The sequence below is a fragment of the Cydia splendana genome, chromosome 21 (assembly GCF_910591565.1).
Source record: "Cydia splendana chromosome 21, ilCydSple1.2, whole genome shotgun sequence".
NCBI classification, from domain to species: Eukaryota; Metazoa; Arthropoda; class Insecta; order Lepidoptera; family Tortricidae; genus Cydia; species Cydia splendana.
This window is the reverse complement of record NC_085980.1, coordinates 12,060,854-12,081,572: the sequence shown is the minus strand read 5'-3', so window position 1 is coordinate 12,081,572 and position 20,719 is coordinate 12,060,854. Positions and strand designations below refer to the sequence as shown.

The 20,719-nt window shown below is 35.9% G+C and overlaps 1 protein-coding gene across 1 annotated transcript; it reads left to right on the top strand.

Moving 5' to 3' along the window:
* The first annotated feature begins 1,139 nt into the window (after window positions 1–1,139).
* Window positions 1,140–12,265, top strand: LOC134801245 (uncharacterized). The gene is made up of 3 exons (XM_063773777.1): window positions 1,140–1,819; window positions 10,048–10,337; window positions 11,702–12,265. Exons 1-3 carry the CDS (start codon window positions 1,439–1,441, stop codon window positions 11,754–11,756), a joined length of 726 nt encoding a protein of 241 aa, XP_063629847.1. The 5' UTR covers window positions 1,140–1,438; the 3' UTR covers window positions 11,757–12,265.
* Window positions 12,266–20,719: the final 8,454 nt, after the last annotated feature.

Below are 20,719 nucleotides of genomic sequence, written 5' to 3'. Positions count from 1 at the left end.
TAAATAAAACTGTACAACTAATTTCCTATACAATCGTTAAATTGATTTATATTTATTTCGTTTTACGTAACGTTCGCAGTTTTCCGCTTTTTTTCAACAAAATCATGCATGTGTAATTTACAGCCTAAAACACTTATTTTGTTTCAAATACAGATAAAAATGTCGCTGTTTGTTGATATCGTTGGTTGATTAGGATCTAAGCTTTCGCTTTTGATAATAATTTCATGTTTGTATGCAATATTTTTGTCGCTAAATATATTTGAATTGACTATAAAAAACATTACGCCATCTAATTTTTAATCAGCAAAGTCCACCCTTCCGGACATTTTTGAGAAAAAATATACAAAATGAGTTGGAGGAATCGAGACCGTGGCTACTACTGATATTAATTTCCTTCTGTAAGAAAAATCTAGGCCAGTAAATTCTGTATAACTAGGTCAACCATTTCAAATAAATCATAACCCATTTCAAGTAATCAATCAAATGATAATCATTCTTAACAAGCGATATATCTGTAACCTACACTATAATTTCAAGCCAATTTCTGGCAAACGACTCAAGGAATTATCGACTTTAGCATGTTTGTGAAGAAGCTCAAAATGAATTGTTAGGAACGTGAGCTGAGAGGCCAAATGATTGATTCCGGTAAACTCCGCTTGGTTATTGAAATGGTCGTAAGCGCCAGATTTGTGTTGTCAATGTTGTGTATCACTGAGTGATACACTGCTAATGCACATTTGTTATTTATATAATATTTTTTACAGCAAAAAAAGTTATTTCAGCTTCCAAAAAATGTACCTACTTAAAACTAAATATATTTTTGACTGAGTCAGAAATGCTAAGATAGTTTTAGAAGAAATCTTCCACTTGTTGCAAATTTGTATAAACTAAGTTTGTTAAAGGAGGATGATCATAATCCCGCTGCAAGTAATTAGGATTTTGACTTAGTTGCGTCGTTATGAATATTTATTATTTATTTCAGTGCTAAAGTACCTAAATACTTTTATGTGTGAGTCAGACAAACTCCTCCTCCAAAAATCAAATGAATTGAAAAATAACACACACTTTAAACTACCTACGTGCTAATATTTAAGAAATTAGCAATCCCCGAAGGAAGTTGTTAATTTTGTACCATTTAACATCCGGCTTAGTTATATATCATCAGTAGTAAACGGATCAACAGCAAAGTATTATTATCTAACGTTATTTCTTTCATTTGTAACTCCCCTGCTCAAAACTCCAACGAACCAAACCGATACACATCGCCTACAAACTTACTGCATTTCGGTTTTAAACACTAAAACTGCAACCAACTGCATCGTACATTGATGCATCCCTCTTAGCTTCGCCCACTGTACCGTGACTCGAAGCGCATATAAGTGCTACAACTGCTCTAGTTTTTAACATAGTCCATACCGCCATCGGAGAGAACACCAAAATGGTACCACACTACCTCCTTGTATTGACCCTGGCTGTCGCAGTCAGTGCACGGACAGCAAGCACCAATCAAAACACATTGGAAGAAGGCAGAAGTTCAGATGATACTATTTTGGGTGACCTTAAAGTTGCGTATGAAACGTATAAAGATTGCAGCGGTGGAGACATCGGGACATGCTTGAAAGTGAAACTGGCGAAGGCATTGAACAGGATATCGGAGAGTGAGGAAGTATCCCTGATGAGCGGTGTGACGATAACGAAGGATAAGGATGCCAAGGTCGAGGAAGTTGAGGAGGCGCTTCCGAGAGGTCTTGATGAGAGCTCCTTGGACCATCTTATCCTGGACAAAATCGTTGGATTCATGCAGTCTCATACAGTCCAGGTAAATTTGTTCAGCTTGTCACAATCTGACCTTTTAATTTGGTGGTAAAATTGGACTCACAACTCAACTGTCACTTGACTTCTTTCTTTGACATATTTATTTAAATATTTATCGTGTTAGGTTCTTACAATTACGTTTATTATATTTTAACGAATATCAATTTAATCTATTACTTTTATTCTCGTGTTTAGTTTAAAGGATTATTATTTTCACCCGCTTTACTTGACCTACTTTCTGTTCCAGTTTTATTACTTAAAGTTTTTTTTATAATTCGTTTTTTTTATTTATTCCGCGGCTTAATTTATCGAATACTTAAGATTTTTTTCTCGAATCACCATCTGGTTCATGGTCAATTTATATATTTATTCAATACTTTTTATTTTATTTTAATGGTTGCATTAAGTCTATTTGAGTTTTAATAAACAAATTTTAGTCATTCTGTTCCGTATCCGACCCTGGAGATCTTACCTGTTAATTATTTTTTACCAACAGTCCGATATTTTATTTTATTTATCCTTTTCGACGCCGTGTCAAACACAAAAGATGTCACTCGGACGCCACGTAACCGAAATGTCAAAACTGAAATTGAACTTTATGCATATGCACGTAGGTCTATGTTGCTCTGTAATCTGTGACTGATTAATCGGTCTTTGGCGTAGGACCCGCGGTGCGGATATATCGGTCATTGGCGTCCAAAATGTTAAAAGCATAGTTAAATTATTTATAAATCAAAATTGATGACAGGATCATATTTTAGGTCAGGAGTTACGATGTATATAATGTTTATATGTACTTCAAACTTTAATTATGATCATTAAATTTATTTCAAATCTGTAAAAACGGCACACTGATACTCATTCATTTAACAATGTCAATGTCACTTGAATTGCACTCGAGACTTAACTATATTACATAATAGAATTGAGCGTGGATTACAACTATCACAAGAGTAACAACTTAATCAGTACCATAACTCAGAACAAAAACTTATTTAATTTCATACTTATTGATTAATTTTCAAAATAAGTAATACAAGTGATGACAAATTATATAGGTACTTATAAGTAATATTACCCCTTATTTGTAAAACCTTGTAAACCTATGTAAAATTTTGTCCCTTTCTATCAAGCACAAATGTCAAAATGACAGATAAAGACAACGATTATCAAGGGCTTGTTAAAATTGACAGTCGTTTATGAATAGCGCCATTATAAAATAATACTCATCATCTTCCTCGTGTTATCTTTGCGTTTGCCACGGGTCATGGGTGCCTGGGGTCCGCTTGGCGACTAATCCCGAGAATTGGCATAGGCACTAGAGTTTTATTATACATTAATACTAACTAAACGTTAACTGTTACAAAGTAAAGCTTCAAGATCTATATTTAACCTTAGTCTGGAATGTTAAATGGAGGAGAAAAATAGACGAAGTTATATTACTTGCCATTGTCAAGTTGCTGTCTACCTAAATACTTACAGTCTGTTTTCTTACTGCATTATTTAGTTTCATACGGCACTAGTATATAGCTCATGTACTTATGTGGTTTACAGAGGGAGTCAAAGTACTGTGTAATTAATTTCTACATTTTGTTACACACAATAGAGAACATTGGTATTCATATCACGTGAGCTATTAAACAAAATGATTGATGGTATAAAGATTTTAATGACATATGACATAATGTGCGTAACAGTAGTATAACGTAGAACGTAGTAAAGAAAGTAATTTCGTAACTTTAAAAAAATAAAATAAGTGAACCGTTAAAATAATAGAATTGGGTAATCTTCGACGTTTTGTCATGCAGAACATAATATTAATAACAAATTAGTGTATTCGGAAATCTCTAAAGAAAATAATAATCTTTATAATATAACGAAAATCTTAACTTTTATTAAAAAAAGGACTAAAAACTAATATATCAGACACGACTTATTAAACATTTCTCATTGGATTAAAAAGACCTATTATTACAATATGGCAATATAAGCTTTTACCGTCGCAGATAAAAACGAAGTCACAAAACAATCTATTTTGCAACATACTCATAAAATGCACCAACGTTATATCTGAATACCGTAAAGCTCTACGCTAGAATTTTTTTGCTAAAATATATATTATTAACTCCATCTGCAATTCATTTAAACGTGTCGTGACAGCTAATGGCATAGATGCAAATGTCAGTTATAAGTAGATAGCGAAAGCTAGGTATGCGGTCCATACTATGTCACGTGCTGTGTCACATACTAATGCTCTAAATCCTTATACAGTCACTATCGGGTATTAGAACTGCCACAGTGCCCGCAATCAGGGGCTGTAACCAAGACGACAAGCATTTGTCGACTAATGACAATCGAAAAGTAAAAATGTTTCGAGATGAGGGATGCAATAAAAAATCTAAAATCTAATACCATCCTCAATATCATCGGGAACTAAAAGGCCAATTCGAGTTTTAGATTCAATCTTTTTTCAATAATATATGATAGTTATGATACTGATCTGTTAGTGTCAAAAGTGTCATTCATTCTTTTAAAATTATGGCTTCAGTCCAGCGGGACTATTTCGCCAGTATCAAAGTATTAGGAGCAAGGTAATACGACTAACGTTGTACGGTTAGTTCAAGACAGCGTACGGTGATTTAAAGCTAAATAACGTTAACACAGTTTTTTGTTGCGTCACCTGATTCGGTAGATTCCCAAGGAACCGCCGAAATACCACACACTTCGGCCAGAAGTCTGCACCATAAAGTGACGTTATCTTTTCATAAATTTTTCAAGTTTTTATTACTATTTTCTATCAACGGTTGCCACTTGGTTAGGCTTCCTGCGCAAGCCTTTATTATCAAGGTATTAGTATAAGTACCTATCACTTAATTTTTCTGTTCAAAAATTTTAAGTTATACTTCATATCGTGCCGGCTCCTTTATATCTGATGGTGATTGGATAGACAGTGTTGAGGGCGGGTTCATGTCATGAGTCGAGTTCTAATTGAACTACTATAAATGAATAATCTACATACAATTTATAAAAAAACCCTTCACATGAAATATAAATCAGTAAAAGCGCACCTATAAAAAGCTCACCTAGTGTTAATAATGAGAGGACTTATTAGTAGTTGTTTTTAGACTCAACAAATCATGAAGGTAATAATAGGAAGGTAGTAGGTAGGTGTGAATTGCAAAATGTTGATAAAGTCCTTAAAACTTGTCAAGCAAATTTCCATTTATGAAAAAGACAACTCAAAAAAAGTTTCAACTTGTCATAGAAATCCTGTAAGCGTACTTATTTGGGTTCTAAAGCGATCAATAGTTTATTTCTTTATAAGAAATCGTATTTGACAAGTTCCTACCTTTTCTTCGGCTATTCTATTAGCATTGGGCACATCACGTATCTTGTATCTCCTTCAGTAGCAGTAAGAGTGAGCAAGAGAATATCAGAAGCTATAATGTTCATAACAGTAGTTATATTGAGGGGAATATATTTTTAATGCGAATCATGCCATACTGTGTGCGTGATCTTATCAACGTAGACAGTAAAGTTACATACAGCGGGCAAAAGGAAGTAACATTATAATCACTTAAGTAAATAGTTGGAGATAAAACTGTCACAGTCGTTAAAATTAAAAGAAAGATAATAAATAAAAGATGAAAGTTAATATGATAGAACAAGTAACTGAGCGTTAAGAGGGTTTTTAACAATAATTTGCATTTTTTCATACAACTTAAATTTTCAACATTTAGGTTAATAAGTACAAGCTTTTCAGTTAACCTTACTTAAAATAGGATATTGATTAAACTTGAAGGCGAACAAGAACTAGATTTTTTTATATGCAAGTTTTGATGACTCCTATACCTGTTAGGGACAGGACAAATAGGTACACAATTTTTATATGAACTAACAAAGTCTTTTATCTCAATGGTAATAGTAGTTAGTTTCAACAACGTTACTGTGGTGGTCAACGTTACTCTATTTATAAATAACCAACATCAATCACAGATCGAATTATTTATCTCTTCAGAAAAACATGCATGCCGCGCGGCGACGCACCGTGACCGCTTTCACGGTGCATCTTCACCAATTAATGCATCTTCACTTTTTTTTAATGCCACACTCTATTAAACAGTTTTCTTGCACCGACCCACTTGGGCATTGGTAACAGTTTCTTTCTAATTAGCTAATGCGTGTGCATTAATGAGCGGTTATCTGTCGTTTCTAGTCTCATGTGTTTTCTATTCATCGCTGACATCCCTGTCCTTTTTAACTGACTATAAATTTTAAAAAGAAGTTGAAAATTTTTCGTTATCTCTTTGGATTTTTACCAATCCTATAAGTAGGTAATTGGCAGAAAACGGCGCAGGATCGGGAAAAGTGGTGTGCTCTCGTTTCGGAGCCCAAGTCTATCTTCGGGTCGCTGAGCCATATTAGTTAGTTAGTTCTTTTTGATATGTTTTTTGTTTAGAAGACTATTAGGCCAATTCGAGTTTTAGTTATTCTATCTGTTTCCGATATGATACTGATATTATTATGTTATTGTCAAAAGTGAGGTTTTTTGTTGAAGAAATGGCCTGTAATTGGTCTCATTGTCGGCTAATCAGAGACACTTCTACTATTAAAGGGGTTTGTTTTCAGTCTCATCGGTTTTCTATTCGTTGTCCTTTTTAACTGACTATAAAATTTCGAAAGAAAAGTTTGAGAATTCATCGTGAACTTTTTGTGATTTATTATTTATTTGAAATACTACCATTTTTCTTATTGTCGTCAGATCAGGAACTTTTTAAATATTATAGGTACTCCATACAAGAGCACCACAAAACTTGTGCCAAAGCTATGACCTTTAACCTATCGTCATTTGGGTATATTACAAGCTTTTATTTAGTTTCACCTGTCCCCTTGTCCGTGTGTCGGTCTGTGATCAAATCTTCCAAGTAAAATTTGACTCATTTCCTGGTTTCCGATGAAGCCGAAAATTTTCATGCATATTTATGTAGCTTTTAATGACATAGAGTTGTGAGGAATAATTTCATAAATGGGAGAAAAAACTTAGAATAAACCAAAAAGGAAAATTGGTATTGATACTTAATTACGTGTTGAACTTGTGAACAATAATAGTTATAGTACTGGACTATAGTCGGGTGATTTTCGGGTAATGTCTGAAGGTGAACTGTTCTGCTTTAGAATTCCGCTTTTCAGCGTCGACCACACAACATATGCAAATCAAGTGTTCGCGCTCATAACCACCGATAACTACGGAAATACGTAAATATTGCGTTTATTACTTAATGAGCCCAATTTCTATACACAATACCTTTCATGTTATCATTGCGTGTGAAAAATTCCGGAATTGGTTGGTCGTAACATCCGGATCTCATTTTCAATGTAGCATGTTAGGTATCGTGTTCATTTTGATGTACATCGATGCTGAATTACATACGTGGGACATGCTTTCTTCTTCCGTAGTTGCAGTAGGGAAGGAAGTAAGCGTTACATGTCATGTTTTCGGTTCAATTTTTATTTATTTATTATTTATTTATTTATTACTGGTCTGTTAAAATTATTGTTCTTTGTACTTATTTCAAAATAGAATTATAATATTTAACTTTATAAACTAGTTTGGTATGAACTATTTTCTGTCGTTTAGTATTTTTGTATAACTCATTTATGAAAATAAAAAAGAAAAAATATGGATTGCTTAAAACTTCATCTTCTTTCTAAACAGCTCATACAATAGGGAAGTTGAAAATATGATTCTTAGGGCCAACACACATACCCACGATACGATGTCGTATCGTGAGACGACGCGACATCGTCTCACGTTGCGACATCGTGTCGCAGCACAATGCGACGTCGTGTCTGGGCATTTTACGACGTCGTGTCACGTTGCGGCGCCGTAACGTGGAAATCCACGATGTAAATTGAATGATTCACGACACGATATCGTATCGTAGTATTAGTCGACCACAATCAGACTACGATTCGAAAGTACCGTTAGCACAACATATTAATAATTATACTCATATGTCATATGCCTTCATACTACAAGTCCCGGCACTTTTTGAAGTGCAAACTTCTTTAGCGGCGCTGGGCACTTTTTGAGGTGGGGAAAAAATGATAAACTCGAGACAGCGTAAGGCGATCACGTGACCGTAACGTTTAGATGGCCACTCATTTAGATGGTATTTAAATCAATAAAGAAAAACTCAATGACATTACATGAAAAAGGTTCTAATCTTGTACGGGTTGAAATACGAGGATCTCACAATTACAGTCTAACTTTATATCACTCAAATATAATTCAATAAAGCTACAACTTGATGAAATCGCTAATGAAAAGGAACTCCAGTACTGGCGAATAAAACGCAAAATATCATAACCAAATATATTTAGATGCGAGGTCTGCAAGGTAACTTTACAATTTCTATTCGAATTTTAAACAATTAACGCTACAAATTAGAATTTCGAATTTTAAACAAGCTCACTGACCAGCAATTTCGAAACTAAAGTTTTTCAATATAAAGGAGGATGGGTCAATTATACATAGTGCTGCAGACATTTTGGACTAGTCATTGAGTTTTCACTTCTGTTGGCACTTCCGGAGTGCAACCCGTTGTTTTTTTTTTCATAATGGCGTGACCATTTGATTGGGCTCGCAACTCGCAAGACAGCTCGCAAAGGGTCAAGTAGATAATGGCAATGACGGTAAACAGTCACTACATGCATAAATTTTTGCGCTATTCTTAATACATATTATGCTTTTAGGGTTTCGTACCAAAAAGGTGGTTCCGTACAAAAAAACCCTTATGACTCTGTCCGTCCGTCTATTTGTCACGTCTTTCATAACATATAAATCACCATATGTGTCAATAAAATATGAATCGTAGAAAATTATTCATTAAGAATTTTCTACAAATATTGCATTATTTGTGTAAAATCGTTTAATACAAGTAATTCAATATTTGTGTAATAGACAACTGTAATTTTTTGTTTTCAAAACTTTAAATCTTCTTCATACAGAAGTAAGTACCTAGTGTACCTAGCTATTTTCATTTATCTGCACACTCTACCATTAAGGGCCACTTGCACCATCCCACTAACCCGGGGTTAAGTGGTTAATCCGTTAACCCAGTGTTAAATTATACTGGTAACCATGGTAACATTTACGGCATGTTACTACCAACCATGACGTTGCAAATGTAAAAAAACTATCGCAGTTAATCAAGATATGAGGGTTGCAACAGACATGTTCTTCTTTGCTGCTATTACTTCTAAGAAGTCGCAGAAAGTTTACTTATAGTTTGCGTCGTAGGTTTTTACGACACGACATCGCAACGTTATACGGCATCGTATAGTGCTCACGATACGACGTCGTAGGTTTCTACGACACGACGTTGCAACGTGACACGACGTCGTATAGTGCCCACGATACGACGTCGTAGATTTCTACGACACGACGTCGCAACGTTACACGACGTCGCAACGTGAGACGACGTCGCGTCGTCCCACGATACGACGTCGTATCGTGGGTATGTGTGCCGGCCCTTAATCCCCAGATATTCTCATTAGGCGTTCTTAAAAAAATAATATATAGGTTTCCCTACGGGTCTATATAGTTGGACGGCGTATACCAGGACAACAGGAAAAAGTTGGAGAAGGAAGGCCACAAATAAATCGGAATGGAGAGTCTTGATTGACCAGGCTGAGGCCCATCCGCGGCTGTAATGCTTCAGATGATGATGAAACGGGTCTATAAATTATATTTGGGTCGCCTAATAATTGATTGTCCTAATGTTATGTTACGCATAAAACTCATTTCGCATAATTGTTATTGTGCTGAAACTACCACAAATCCTATGCAAATATTTTCGTAAATACTTTCTGTTTCAGCTGGAGAAAAATTATGCAAAAAGAGTTTTATACGTAACATTACATTAGGACAATCAATTATTATGCGACGAGAAAGGCAGCGTTTATAAACATGTGCGCATATTACCCAAAAATGTGACACCTCGAAATAGCGAAAAAGAAATTTACCCTCCCATAGAAAATGGACCAGCCAAAATGTATGAAACAGCCAAATTTTTTGTTCGCGATTTCGGGGTTGGTCCCATACTAAAAGTTGCTCAGTTTAATCCCAAAACCTCTTTGGCAACGGGAATGCACTTATTTCTTGGCCACCCTGTATAGGACACAATATTTTTACTACTATCTTTTAAACCAAAAAAAATTAAATTCCAGATCAAATTCCCGGCCGGCAATGACCTTGCGCGCGCATTCGAAGAAGGCCGCAGCAGGAGGAAGAAGCTCGCCCCCCTCTTGGCCATCCCCCTCCTCATCGGGGGCATGATGGTGCCCCTAGCCTTCGGTGCCCTAGCGCTGCTCGCGGGCAAGGCCCTCATCGTGTCGAAGCTGGCGCTGGTGCTGGCGGGTATCATTGGGCTGAAGAAGCTCCTGTCGCCGTCGGGGGGCGGTCATGAGGCTCATGAGGTCGTCGTTTCTGCTGGACATGGAGGATCTGGATGGAGCAGGTCGGTATCAAGGTTTTGAGGTGCCCACTGATTACCAGTTCGCCGGACGATATCAGCCTGTCAGTTAAACGCAAAATTTGACAGCTCCAAACAACTGACAGGCTGGTATCGTCCGGCGAATTGGTAATCTGTGGGCGAACTGGTAACCCTTTAGAGTAAACTAGTCCGAGTGAAGAGAGGTCTGAAAGTACAATTACACTATCACAATCATGTTAGTTAGACCAAGCAAAGTTGACAGCGAACTGTGCAAGTGTTATTTTATCGTCACAATTTCATAGAAATTATAGCTATTTTGGTCTATGTATGTATGGTCTAAGTATGTTCTAGGGGCCTAGCTAAATGACAATTGTTTATAGAAAATGCCAATTGAAAGTGAGATAATATACCTAGTTATTTAGATAATGATGTGACTTTTCATAGAACTTGTATAACGGTTAATTTTCGATTGGGGTTTGTACCGATATACGATTGTACTCTTGTATAATAATGCAATAACACAATTCTTATTCACTCCATTGTACAAATGACATCAACATGATGACATCATCACATTGAAATATTTGTTCTCGTTTAATTTATTTGCTGGAAGAAAATAAGCTTTGAAATCGTAACTAGGTCCTTGGGCCACATCAAGTTTCGTGCCCTGAACCCCCACTAGATTTAAAAGGCTAGTTATTATGTCATGTCGTGTTTTTTTATTATTTGACTTCAAGAAATTTTTCGTGATAGAATTTTATACGACTTTCAATGTGTGTGTGTCGATAACAAGTGTATATCAGGCTTCGAATAATATCTTATAAAGTCTCTCGAATAATGTCTTGCAACGAGTCGTATAACAGCAAATTCAGACAACCTAAGGTATCCAAATGAGTCAACTAAAAAAAATCCTACATTGACACGTATACTTCAGAAAATATGATTCTAAACAGATAACCCACAAACGCCATACAAAATCAATGAGGGCCTAAATTTTTATGAAGCTATAATTGTAAATGGCATAAGCGTTAAACGATACCACGTCAAGAGGACTGCACAACATTTGGAAAGAGAATTGCTTACTAGTATTATGAAGCGCTTAAAAAGCCAAATGAAAGGGTTTTAGAGAGAAACGGCTTTGGTAAGCAAAGCCTTACGAAATACCCCTTATAACACCTTCGAAGGGGATACAAAATTACAAAAGAAAATGTTACATATACAGTGTTTTAAATTATAGGAATTTACGGGATGACATACTTAGTAAAAATAATTACAATGTATTTTTGGGTCATCCTTTAATTTACTTATCTCTACCTATACCTACGACCTTAGGTATACAATGTTATCTACTTACTTCAAATACGTTATGATTTTTTTTTTCATTCCAGGTCGCTCGAGAAATCCCAGGACTTAGCATACAACGCGTACGCCCCGTCCCAGTAGCCAATCAAACCCACCAAAAAGTTATTTAAGCGTGCAATAAGGAACAAACGTCTAACATATACAACTAATACATAGTACACGATAGCTTCGATATCAAAATTCGAAAAACAAGTGCGAATCGGAGCGTTTTGAAAATGGAATCCTACAGTTTCGAATGTAACTCTAAAGATTTCGGTCAGTGTTTAAAATGTAACTTTTTTGTGTGAGTGAGGTTACATTCGTCTCTGCGAGATTATGGCAAAATAGGTACAATGGAATGAAATATACAATGTAATGAACATAGCGAAGATATCTTCAAGCGGTCAACAGTACCTCGAATACTCTATTTATTGTATACGCACAATAGTTAGTTATCCAACAGTAATGTAAGAGAATAGCATGAATGTATTTATGGAGAGTCTTTGGAATTTGCTTTAATTTTTTTATATATTTTTATAACTTATGTTTTATGTATATATTGAAATATTTATTTTATACGCGATATTTAGTATATTTACGTGTATTATGTACATACATATAATATGTGAGAGTTGATATACAAGTATTTACGTAAGTATATGAATTTTATGTAAATATTCATTTTTAATATGGTTTTATTTACATATTTATTATTTATACAGTATAGTTTGATTAATATAACAATATCGATTTCATGTACATATGTAAATAGAATATTGCATTTATTTAGTATATTGTTGTATACGTAAATATCGAAAGTATTAAATTAACATAAGTATGATTTACATAATTTTATTATATCTTATTTATACATATGTCTATATATTCCCGTTTTGATCTCATACTGTCTTTTATATAATAACCGTCTATTACAATGTAAATATTACTAATAAAATGTTATTTATTATGTTTTACTTGTATTTTGTTGTGTTCAAGTCAAATAATTTATTTATAACTTAATTGTAATCGAATGTTATCAATTAAACTGTTGGTTACTCGAATGTGTTCATATTATTACTATGTTTTTTTAATAGAGTGATATTTAACCGCCTTTGAACGCCAAGAATCCAAAAGGTGTTTTAAAATCAGACCATTATACCATGACTATGCTATTAATGTTATATTGGCACTAGCAACCCGGGCGCCTTCACACGGGTTAGCGATCCAGGGGTTGTGAGTTCAAGTCCCATATAAAACAGTGATTTTATCCACTTTTAATTTGTTTCTAAGCTTAACCCCTGGAGCGCCCCAGAATTACCGTAGTATGGAACTCCTATACTAGTTACCAGCACACTGTGTCTGTGTAGGGCGCTCCATGGGTTAAAGACATGACATTAGAGTAAAGTTACGTCTGTTTAAACTAAGGCTAGAAACCTAAACCTGGCACACATACTCGTTACTCAACCACTCATTGCTATGTGAGTGACGCGAGCTCATGTATTATGCAAACGCGGAACCGCACTGTGCCGAAAATACGTGCGAAAATTGGCACGAAGAAATTGTGTTAGTGTGAGTCAAAGTATGTGTAGGTCCCAACTTTTAACAGGATTTAACCTTACTGGTTTATTTTAACCCATAAGCATATTGAGACATTAAAAATAAATGACACCTGAGTAACTTTTTAATAATGTAAAAAAAAAATTGCCTCTTCCATAAAAAAAACATCGATAACGGACCAGCAAAGATGGTCAATTAGTTTTTCATTATGTCGGAGTTCGTCCCGTAATAGAAATAGTAGAACTTGCCAAGTATGACATATTCCTATTATAATCACTATGTATAATATGGCTAAGGATTGAAAACATATCCTGGATATCCTGATTAGTAGGTAATTATTAAAGTGAGGTTGTCACAGGCGACATAGCTTACGAAAAGTACAAGGTATACGCATAGGTAAATCATTTATTTACAGAAATGGCACCGGTTTTCTCGAAACTTTTTAACCCATGCTATGCCAGATAGGTAACTTTAGGCACTAACTACACGTGTCGTATCGATCACGATAAAAAATATGAAAAGCGTTGCCCTCGATCCATCAGTTAATATCAAAGCGGCATTTAAAATAGTTCAACAGCGAGATGATTCACTGCCGCAGAGAATTCCTTTGTGCTCGGACTTTCTCTTGGTCAAGGACTCGTAGGAGTGATGGTGTGATAAGCAATGGTTGACTTTTAGTGGACTTTATGTCTTTGTAATAAAGTATTCATTTGGATAGGAGGTATTAACCATACTGTTTTTACCTTACTTAAGAGTTGGTCAAAGGGCGCCTTAGAAATTGACAGTTCAACAGTATTTAAGACATTGCATACACTCGAGAAAATTTTACCTCATGTGATTCGGGTGGTATAATGGTTAAGGCGTCTGCCGCGAATGCAGATGCTAGTTCGATCCCAGCCTGGGCACTAGAGGCCTTGGTAACTTTTTATTTCGTATGTGTCGCCTATTTTAGTTTACAGTTTAAGATTAACGAAGTTCAGTGCAAAAATTCAATTTCAAATTTTTTATTTCAGGCATATATAATTATAATAATTTGAGTTAGCCTGAAATAAATAATTTAGAAAATATTTTGTGAGTTCATTTTTAGGGTTCCGTACCCAAAGGGTAAAAACGGGACTTTTATTACGAAGACTCCAGTGTCCGTCTGTCCGTCCGTCTGTCTATCTGTCACCAGGCTGTATCTCATGAACCGTGATAGCTACACAGTTGAAATTTCACATTCACAGATTATGTATTTCTGTTGCAGCTATAACAACAAAAACTAAAAAGTACAGAACCCTCGGTGGGCGAGTCCGACTCGCACTTGTCCGTTTTTTTTCATGAAACACGTAACTTTAGCTAGGTGCTACCAACATCTGCAATGAAAGTTGTGCACCTGAATAATTTTACTTCCACCGGTTGTAATATTAATAGAAGCTTACATAATTACAATACATATTCAATCTTATATTGCTGTTAAACCTGTAGGCAATAAAGACATACAGAAGTACCTGCTAATATGGTGTTTGAATTATCTGCTACTTACACCTTTTCCAGTAAAGTGTGCATTTCAGGAGCTTTCGCTCGCTTAACATTTATTAGACGCAGACGGGTGCTAATTAGAGATATTGGAAAATGGAAACTGAAGACGCTATTGTCTTGATTCGTGGAAAAGCTTAGTTTGTGCTCAAAAGCGAAAGCACCTAATGAAGAGCACTATAATGAGTTGATACATAGGTAATAGACTCTGACTGCGCTAGGTTTTCAAGCCAAGTGGCACGTCAACTAAGGAGTTGGGTATGTATTCATACATACATACATACACTCTGACTGCGCTAGGTTTTCAAGCCAAGTGGCACGTCAACTAAGGAGTTGGGTATGTATTATTCATACATACATACATACATTACTGGCTCAGTGACTTAAAGAGGATCTTGGCCTCTGACACAAGAGAGCGCCACTCTGCCCTATTCTGCGCCACTTCGCGCCAGTTGGGTATTTTGAGGGCGGACAGGTCGTTTTGGTTTTTGGGTTTTTGGGTACGTATTCAAGTCAGTGCAAACTTAGCGTGATAAATTTATTATGTACTGACAATAATAAGATTTACTAGCACATATTTGCACCGAAAGCATATATGGGATTTAGGTTTAGGTATGCAATAACAGAAGCTTTAAATTATATGCGAATTCCTTGTGATATTTCAATTGCTATTTCACATTTATTCATAAATTATCCATTTTATCATACCTCCTGAGTCCCAGAAGCAGTTGTTTTGTTTTTGAAATAGGAACCCTTTGTTCTCCACTAAAAGTTCAAAAAGATTGTGGATTTTGTGCAAAATTGTACGCGGGGTCTCAGCACGTACTGACATTAAAGACAATATGTATAAAATTAGATTTTAAGCAGTCTGAAGTTACGATAGAGTATACGTTACAATAAAATAGCAAAATGCAGCGCACGGTTCACGCTATGCATCCAAGCTACCAGGCGTTGCAGTGATAATATTATTAGGAAATTATGAGGAGGTAGATTCTATGAATTATCAAAGTGTTAATTTTATTGAGTTTCATTCAACATTACTTACATAAAGATTTCAAAGTAGTTTAGGATTCCACTGTAATTAAGATAAATTTTATAATCATAGTTACATAGTACAGTAATAGCTTTGGCGACAAATTAAGGGACTAGAGACGCTAGAGCTTACATTCTTCCCGTACAAACGTTTTAAACCACCCTTGAGTGGATGAATGAAAGCAGTATAATGAATGCATAAATAATGTAAACTAACTAACTGAATGATTGTGACAAGAGTGCACGACTGAGAAGAAGAGAAATTATTGATCACATTCTAACACCCAGTTCCATATGAAATTAGTCTCGACTAACCACTTGTCTAATGCAAATAGGAGTATGTACCGAAACGAACAAAATGTTTGAAATACTACAAAAGTATGTAAACAAACAAACGTGGCTCGAGACCTAGAAATAAACGGTTACGTTCGAGCTCAAATAAAATGAAAAAGAAGATAACTGCATTCACTGGACGTAAACAGAGTCAATGACCCCACTGTTTCGAGTACTATCGCAATTGGTTCGGTCATTTTAAAGCAATGTCAAGGTTTTTGTTGAAATTATTGGGATAATTACGTTTAAAGATACAAATCACTTAAGTTAGTGGTCATCATCATCATCATCATCATATCAGCCAGAGGACGTCCACTGCTGGACATAGGCCTCCCCCAAAGAGTGCCATAATGACCGGTCTTGCGCCACCCGCATCCAGCGGCCTCCTGCGACCTTAACCAGGTCGTCAGTCCACCTTGTGCGGGTCTACCCACGCTGCGCCTTCCGGTACGTGGTCGCCACTCGAGAACCTTTCCGCCCCAACGGCCATCGGTTCTACGAGCAATTTTCCCCGCCCACTGCCACTTAAGTTTAGCGATTCGGAGGGCTACACCGGTTACTTTGATTCTGCTGCGGATGGCCACATTTGTGATGCGATCACGCAGAGAGACTCCAAGCATATCCCTCCTCATTATTGCCCTTTGGGTGACTTTGGCCTTCTTATGAGGCACACAGTAAGCGGCCACGTTTCAGTTCCATATGTTATCACTGGCAACACACACTGGTCGAAGACTTTCGTCTTGAGACACTGCGGAATATTGGACAAAAAGAAGTGGTAGGTATCTAATATCTACAAACTGGAAACTTAAAGTTGCGGAAAGTTAAAAGCTGAAAAAGTTCTCAGAAATTTCAGTGATGAATCACATGAAATAAAGGAAAAGAGAAGGAGGAGTTTTGGAAACATCTCACGTTTCCAAAAATTTTTCCACGTGGAAATTGGTTTTACTAGATACAGTCAAGAAATTAAACCATTCGAGTTTAGTTATTCGATCTGTTTCCCATATAATATTGGTCTCTCAATGTCAGATATCAAGCCAAAGGGGTTTTGGAATCTGCTCATGAACATAGCCTTTTAACGCAAAGCCACTAAAACACTCAAAATTTACAGTCACCATCAGATACATCGTAGCGGCCAAGGTGTTCATAAATACCTGATCAAAGCCTGAATTATTAAATAAGATGTTAAAGTGCATGTTTAGATATTTTTGATCATCTTGGCCGCTCCGCTATATCATAATATCTGAGGGTGACTCTCCCTAATTAGACATACTTTTAATTCAAATACTTAGACATCAACACATGTAATAAATTATAATCTTGTATAACATCTTAACGAGCAAAGTATAATTTGTAGATCGATATCAAATTTATATTTAAATGTATAGAAAACGCACGTTTCCCTTTGATTACGTAATAGTTTAAGTTTATGTGATTCTGATTATAATTATGTTAACTATACATATAATTAACGTAATACTGCAGTGAAAGCAGTTATGTATAATTTAAGGTTAGAATTGGATAACGAGGTGTACAATTTCATCATCCGAAATCTCTCCAAATAAATTAGTACAATCAGCGACGGAATGTATCTTCTTCCTCGCGTTATCCCGCCATTTTTGTCATGGCTCAGGGTACGCTTGACAAATTATCCCAAGAATTGGCGTAGACACTAGTTTTTACGAAAGCGACTGCCATCTAACCTTCCAACCCAGAGGGTAAACTAGGCCTTATCGGGATTACTCCGGTTTCCTCACGATGTTTTCCTTCACCGAAAAGCGAATGGTAAATATCAAATGATATTTCGTACATAAGTATCGAAAAACTCATTGGTACGAGCCAGGGTTTGAACCCGCGACCCTTGGATAGAAAGTCGCACGCTCTTACTGCTAGGCCACCAGCGCTTTCGGAATGTATACAGCCACCTAAGTCTCGATGTTCTTTTAAAAGGACAAAAATAAATCGAAATTTTAGTTAAGTATAATGGAATAAAGAAGGTTTCATAACCGCAACCGCAAAAATGACTCTGAGACTTAGGAGGATAGACGCCAAAACACGGTCGACATGACTAATATTTTTTTATTTAATCCACCTCATCGTTTTCGTGATTAAAATGTGCTCTATGTAAATAAGAGTTTGATGAAAATAAGATAACGTCATAATAAATTACCAAAATAAGCGGTGAAAAATTTGTAGGTACTTTACGAGTATCATGATGACTTTTTGATAGCCAAAACATTTTTCCCTTAATCTTCCTAAATCATCGCGCCCTTATTTGTAAAAACTTGATGATAAATTTGATAATAATCACATAGTTATACCATTAAAGTACCCATTGTTCCACAGAAAAGAAAAGAGTTTACAAAGCTAAAACAATAGAAAAAGAAAATTTACTTACTGGTGTTTTATAATGTAAAATATAACCTCATAAAAGTATAGTATTTACGAAGTAAGCAAGTCATTGTTGTCTACTTATGAAAGTAAGAGTGTGTTATGATGAAGCGTAACATTTTACAAAGAAATACATCCATTTATAAATAAAATACTGCGGCATATTGTTGATTAACAAACGTTTGCGTATCAAACTCAAAGCTGGAAAATAAAAGTAGTAAAATTATTGTACTCGTAGTTTTAATTTTAATGACATTTTGCAAAAGACGTGCAAGTAAGAAATATATTCCTAATTTTTTTGTCAACGTCTTTTGGGTCAGCCTGTATTTAAATAAACAAATGGTTTAATCTGAACACCTTTACTTAATAAAATATTCATTCAGTTAAAATAAAGTTAATACTTAAAGACTTTCTGTTAGTCTACTAGACTTTAAATATAACTTCATTTTAACAGCGAATATCTTTCCGCAAAAATTCTACAACCTCAATTTTAGCATACCTCACCGAGCTTCTATGTCCTTGCTCAGTAAGAAAGTAGCAGTAAAGATCTTGATAAATTCATGAAACTCATTCACTAACGTCCAGTATGAAATCCTGACCGGTCTATGAGTAAACAAAGCCTTAATGGGAAACAACTTTTCTAATTGAAGCCGGACTCCACTTTAGTATCAGAAAGCTGCACTGGCGCGGATGCGTTCGCGCCGGCGCGCTCCGTACGGCACTTTTGAGTTGCACCTGATGCACTTTGGTATGGTATTCACCAATTATTATATACCCTGTATTGTTATTTTAGAATTTTACAAAAAATATTGAAGTCGTGTCTTTGTGCAGGTCAAACGAATCCTGACCCCATAGTAATCCAATTGAACGTTCCCATATATTTCCAAAAAGGATACGACAGCGATTATTTGTAGCTACATTTAAGTAATTAAATGCTGGTCTTTTCCGTACCCAAAGGGTAAAAACGGGACCCTATTACTAAGACTCCGCTGTCCGTCTGTACGTCTGTCTGTCTGTCTGTCTGTCTGTCTGTCCGTCTGTCCGTCTGTCCGTCCGTCTGTCTGTCACCAGGCTGTATCGCATGAACCGTGATAGCTAGACAGTTGAAATTTTCACAGAAGATGAATTTCCGTTGCCGGTATAACAACAAATAACCCTTCGTGCGCGAGTCCGACTCGCACTTGGCCGGGTTTTTTTGAATGGACAGTTGTTAAATATGACTTATGCATAGTCAATAGACTGGTACTAGAATAATAAATAATAATAAACCTAACCTAGCTTAACATGTGTAAAAGGGGGTGCACCTTACCCTTAGAGAATATAACCAAACGGAGTGGTCATTAACAGGCGTTCCCCTCTGTCGAAAATAGGCGGCCAATGGTCAACCACATGTCAAGCACATGTATGGACTGACGTTTATCTGACATGACGTACCTATACATTTGATGTGCCCCTCCCCCGCAAAGAACGGCAGACTATTTTGTACCGAAAATTATAGACATGGCGTCTCCGTTGGTTATATTCTCTAAGACCTTACCTGATGGCGAAGAGGTTAAGCGTTTACCATTGCTGGATGACGCAAATGTGTTGTCGATCCGGGTAGGTAGAATAGATCTCTCAAATATAGCCATAAAAAGGCATTTCCGGGAGGTCTTACATACTATGAAGAAAACAGTACCCCGAACCTACAAATTCGTTGGTTAGTTATATGTATATGTTATGGTGCAAAGTGAGTCCTTTGTTAGCTTAGTTTTGTTTTTAAATTTTATTTTATTGTGTTTTTCTCTCTGGTTGCCCTGAAAACCAGCGCCATGGCTAAGTATCTTAGCCATCGGCAAATGCTGCTGAGTGGCATCCATTTTGGTGTTAGTATGTATTAGAATAACATGTACTTTTTTGGCAAATTATAGCCATATAGTGCATTTCAGGGAGGTCTTACATACTATGAAGAAAACAGTACCCCGAACCTACAAATTCGTTGGTTAGTTATGTTATGGTGCAAAGTCCTGCTTCGATTTCATTTAAGTACTTTTACTTTTTATATTTAAATACCAAGTCAGACATGTACCATTAGAAACTTTTACTGGATTTCCACCATTCAATCATACTATTTAGATGCTCACACACGCAAAAGAAACGTATGAACGACTTTAAACAACCCATCAAAGTTTAGTCGGTCTGATAATAAAATTCCAATGACCAGGCGTGATATAAATACCAAAAACGTTAAGTAAACC

What these genes read in the sequence shown, in the direction of transcription:
- LOC134801245 (XM_063773777.1), top strand. Translation starts at nt 1,439, where the DNA reads ATGGTACCACACTACCTCCTTGTATTGACCCTGGCTGTCGCAGTCAGT. An exon ending in TGCAGTCTCATACAGTCCAG is followed by an intron (nt 1,820 to 10,047) that starts GTAAATTTGTTC and finishes ATTAAATTCCAG; the next exon opens with ATCAAATTCCCGGCCGGCAA. An exon ending in GGAGGATCTGGATGGAGCAG is followed by an intron (nt 10,338 to 11,701) that starts GTCGGTATCAAG and finishes TTTTCATTCCAG; the next exon opens with GTCGCTCGAGAAATCCCAGG.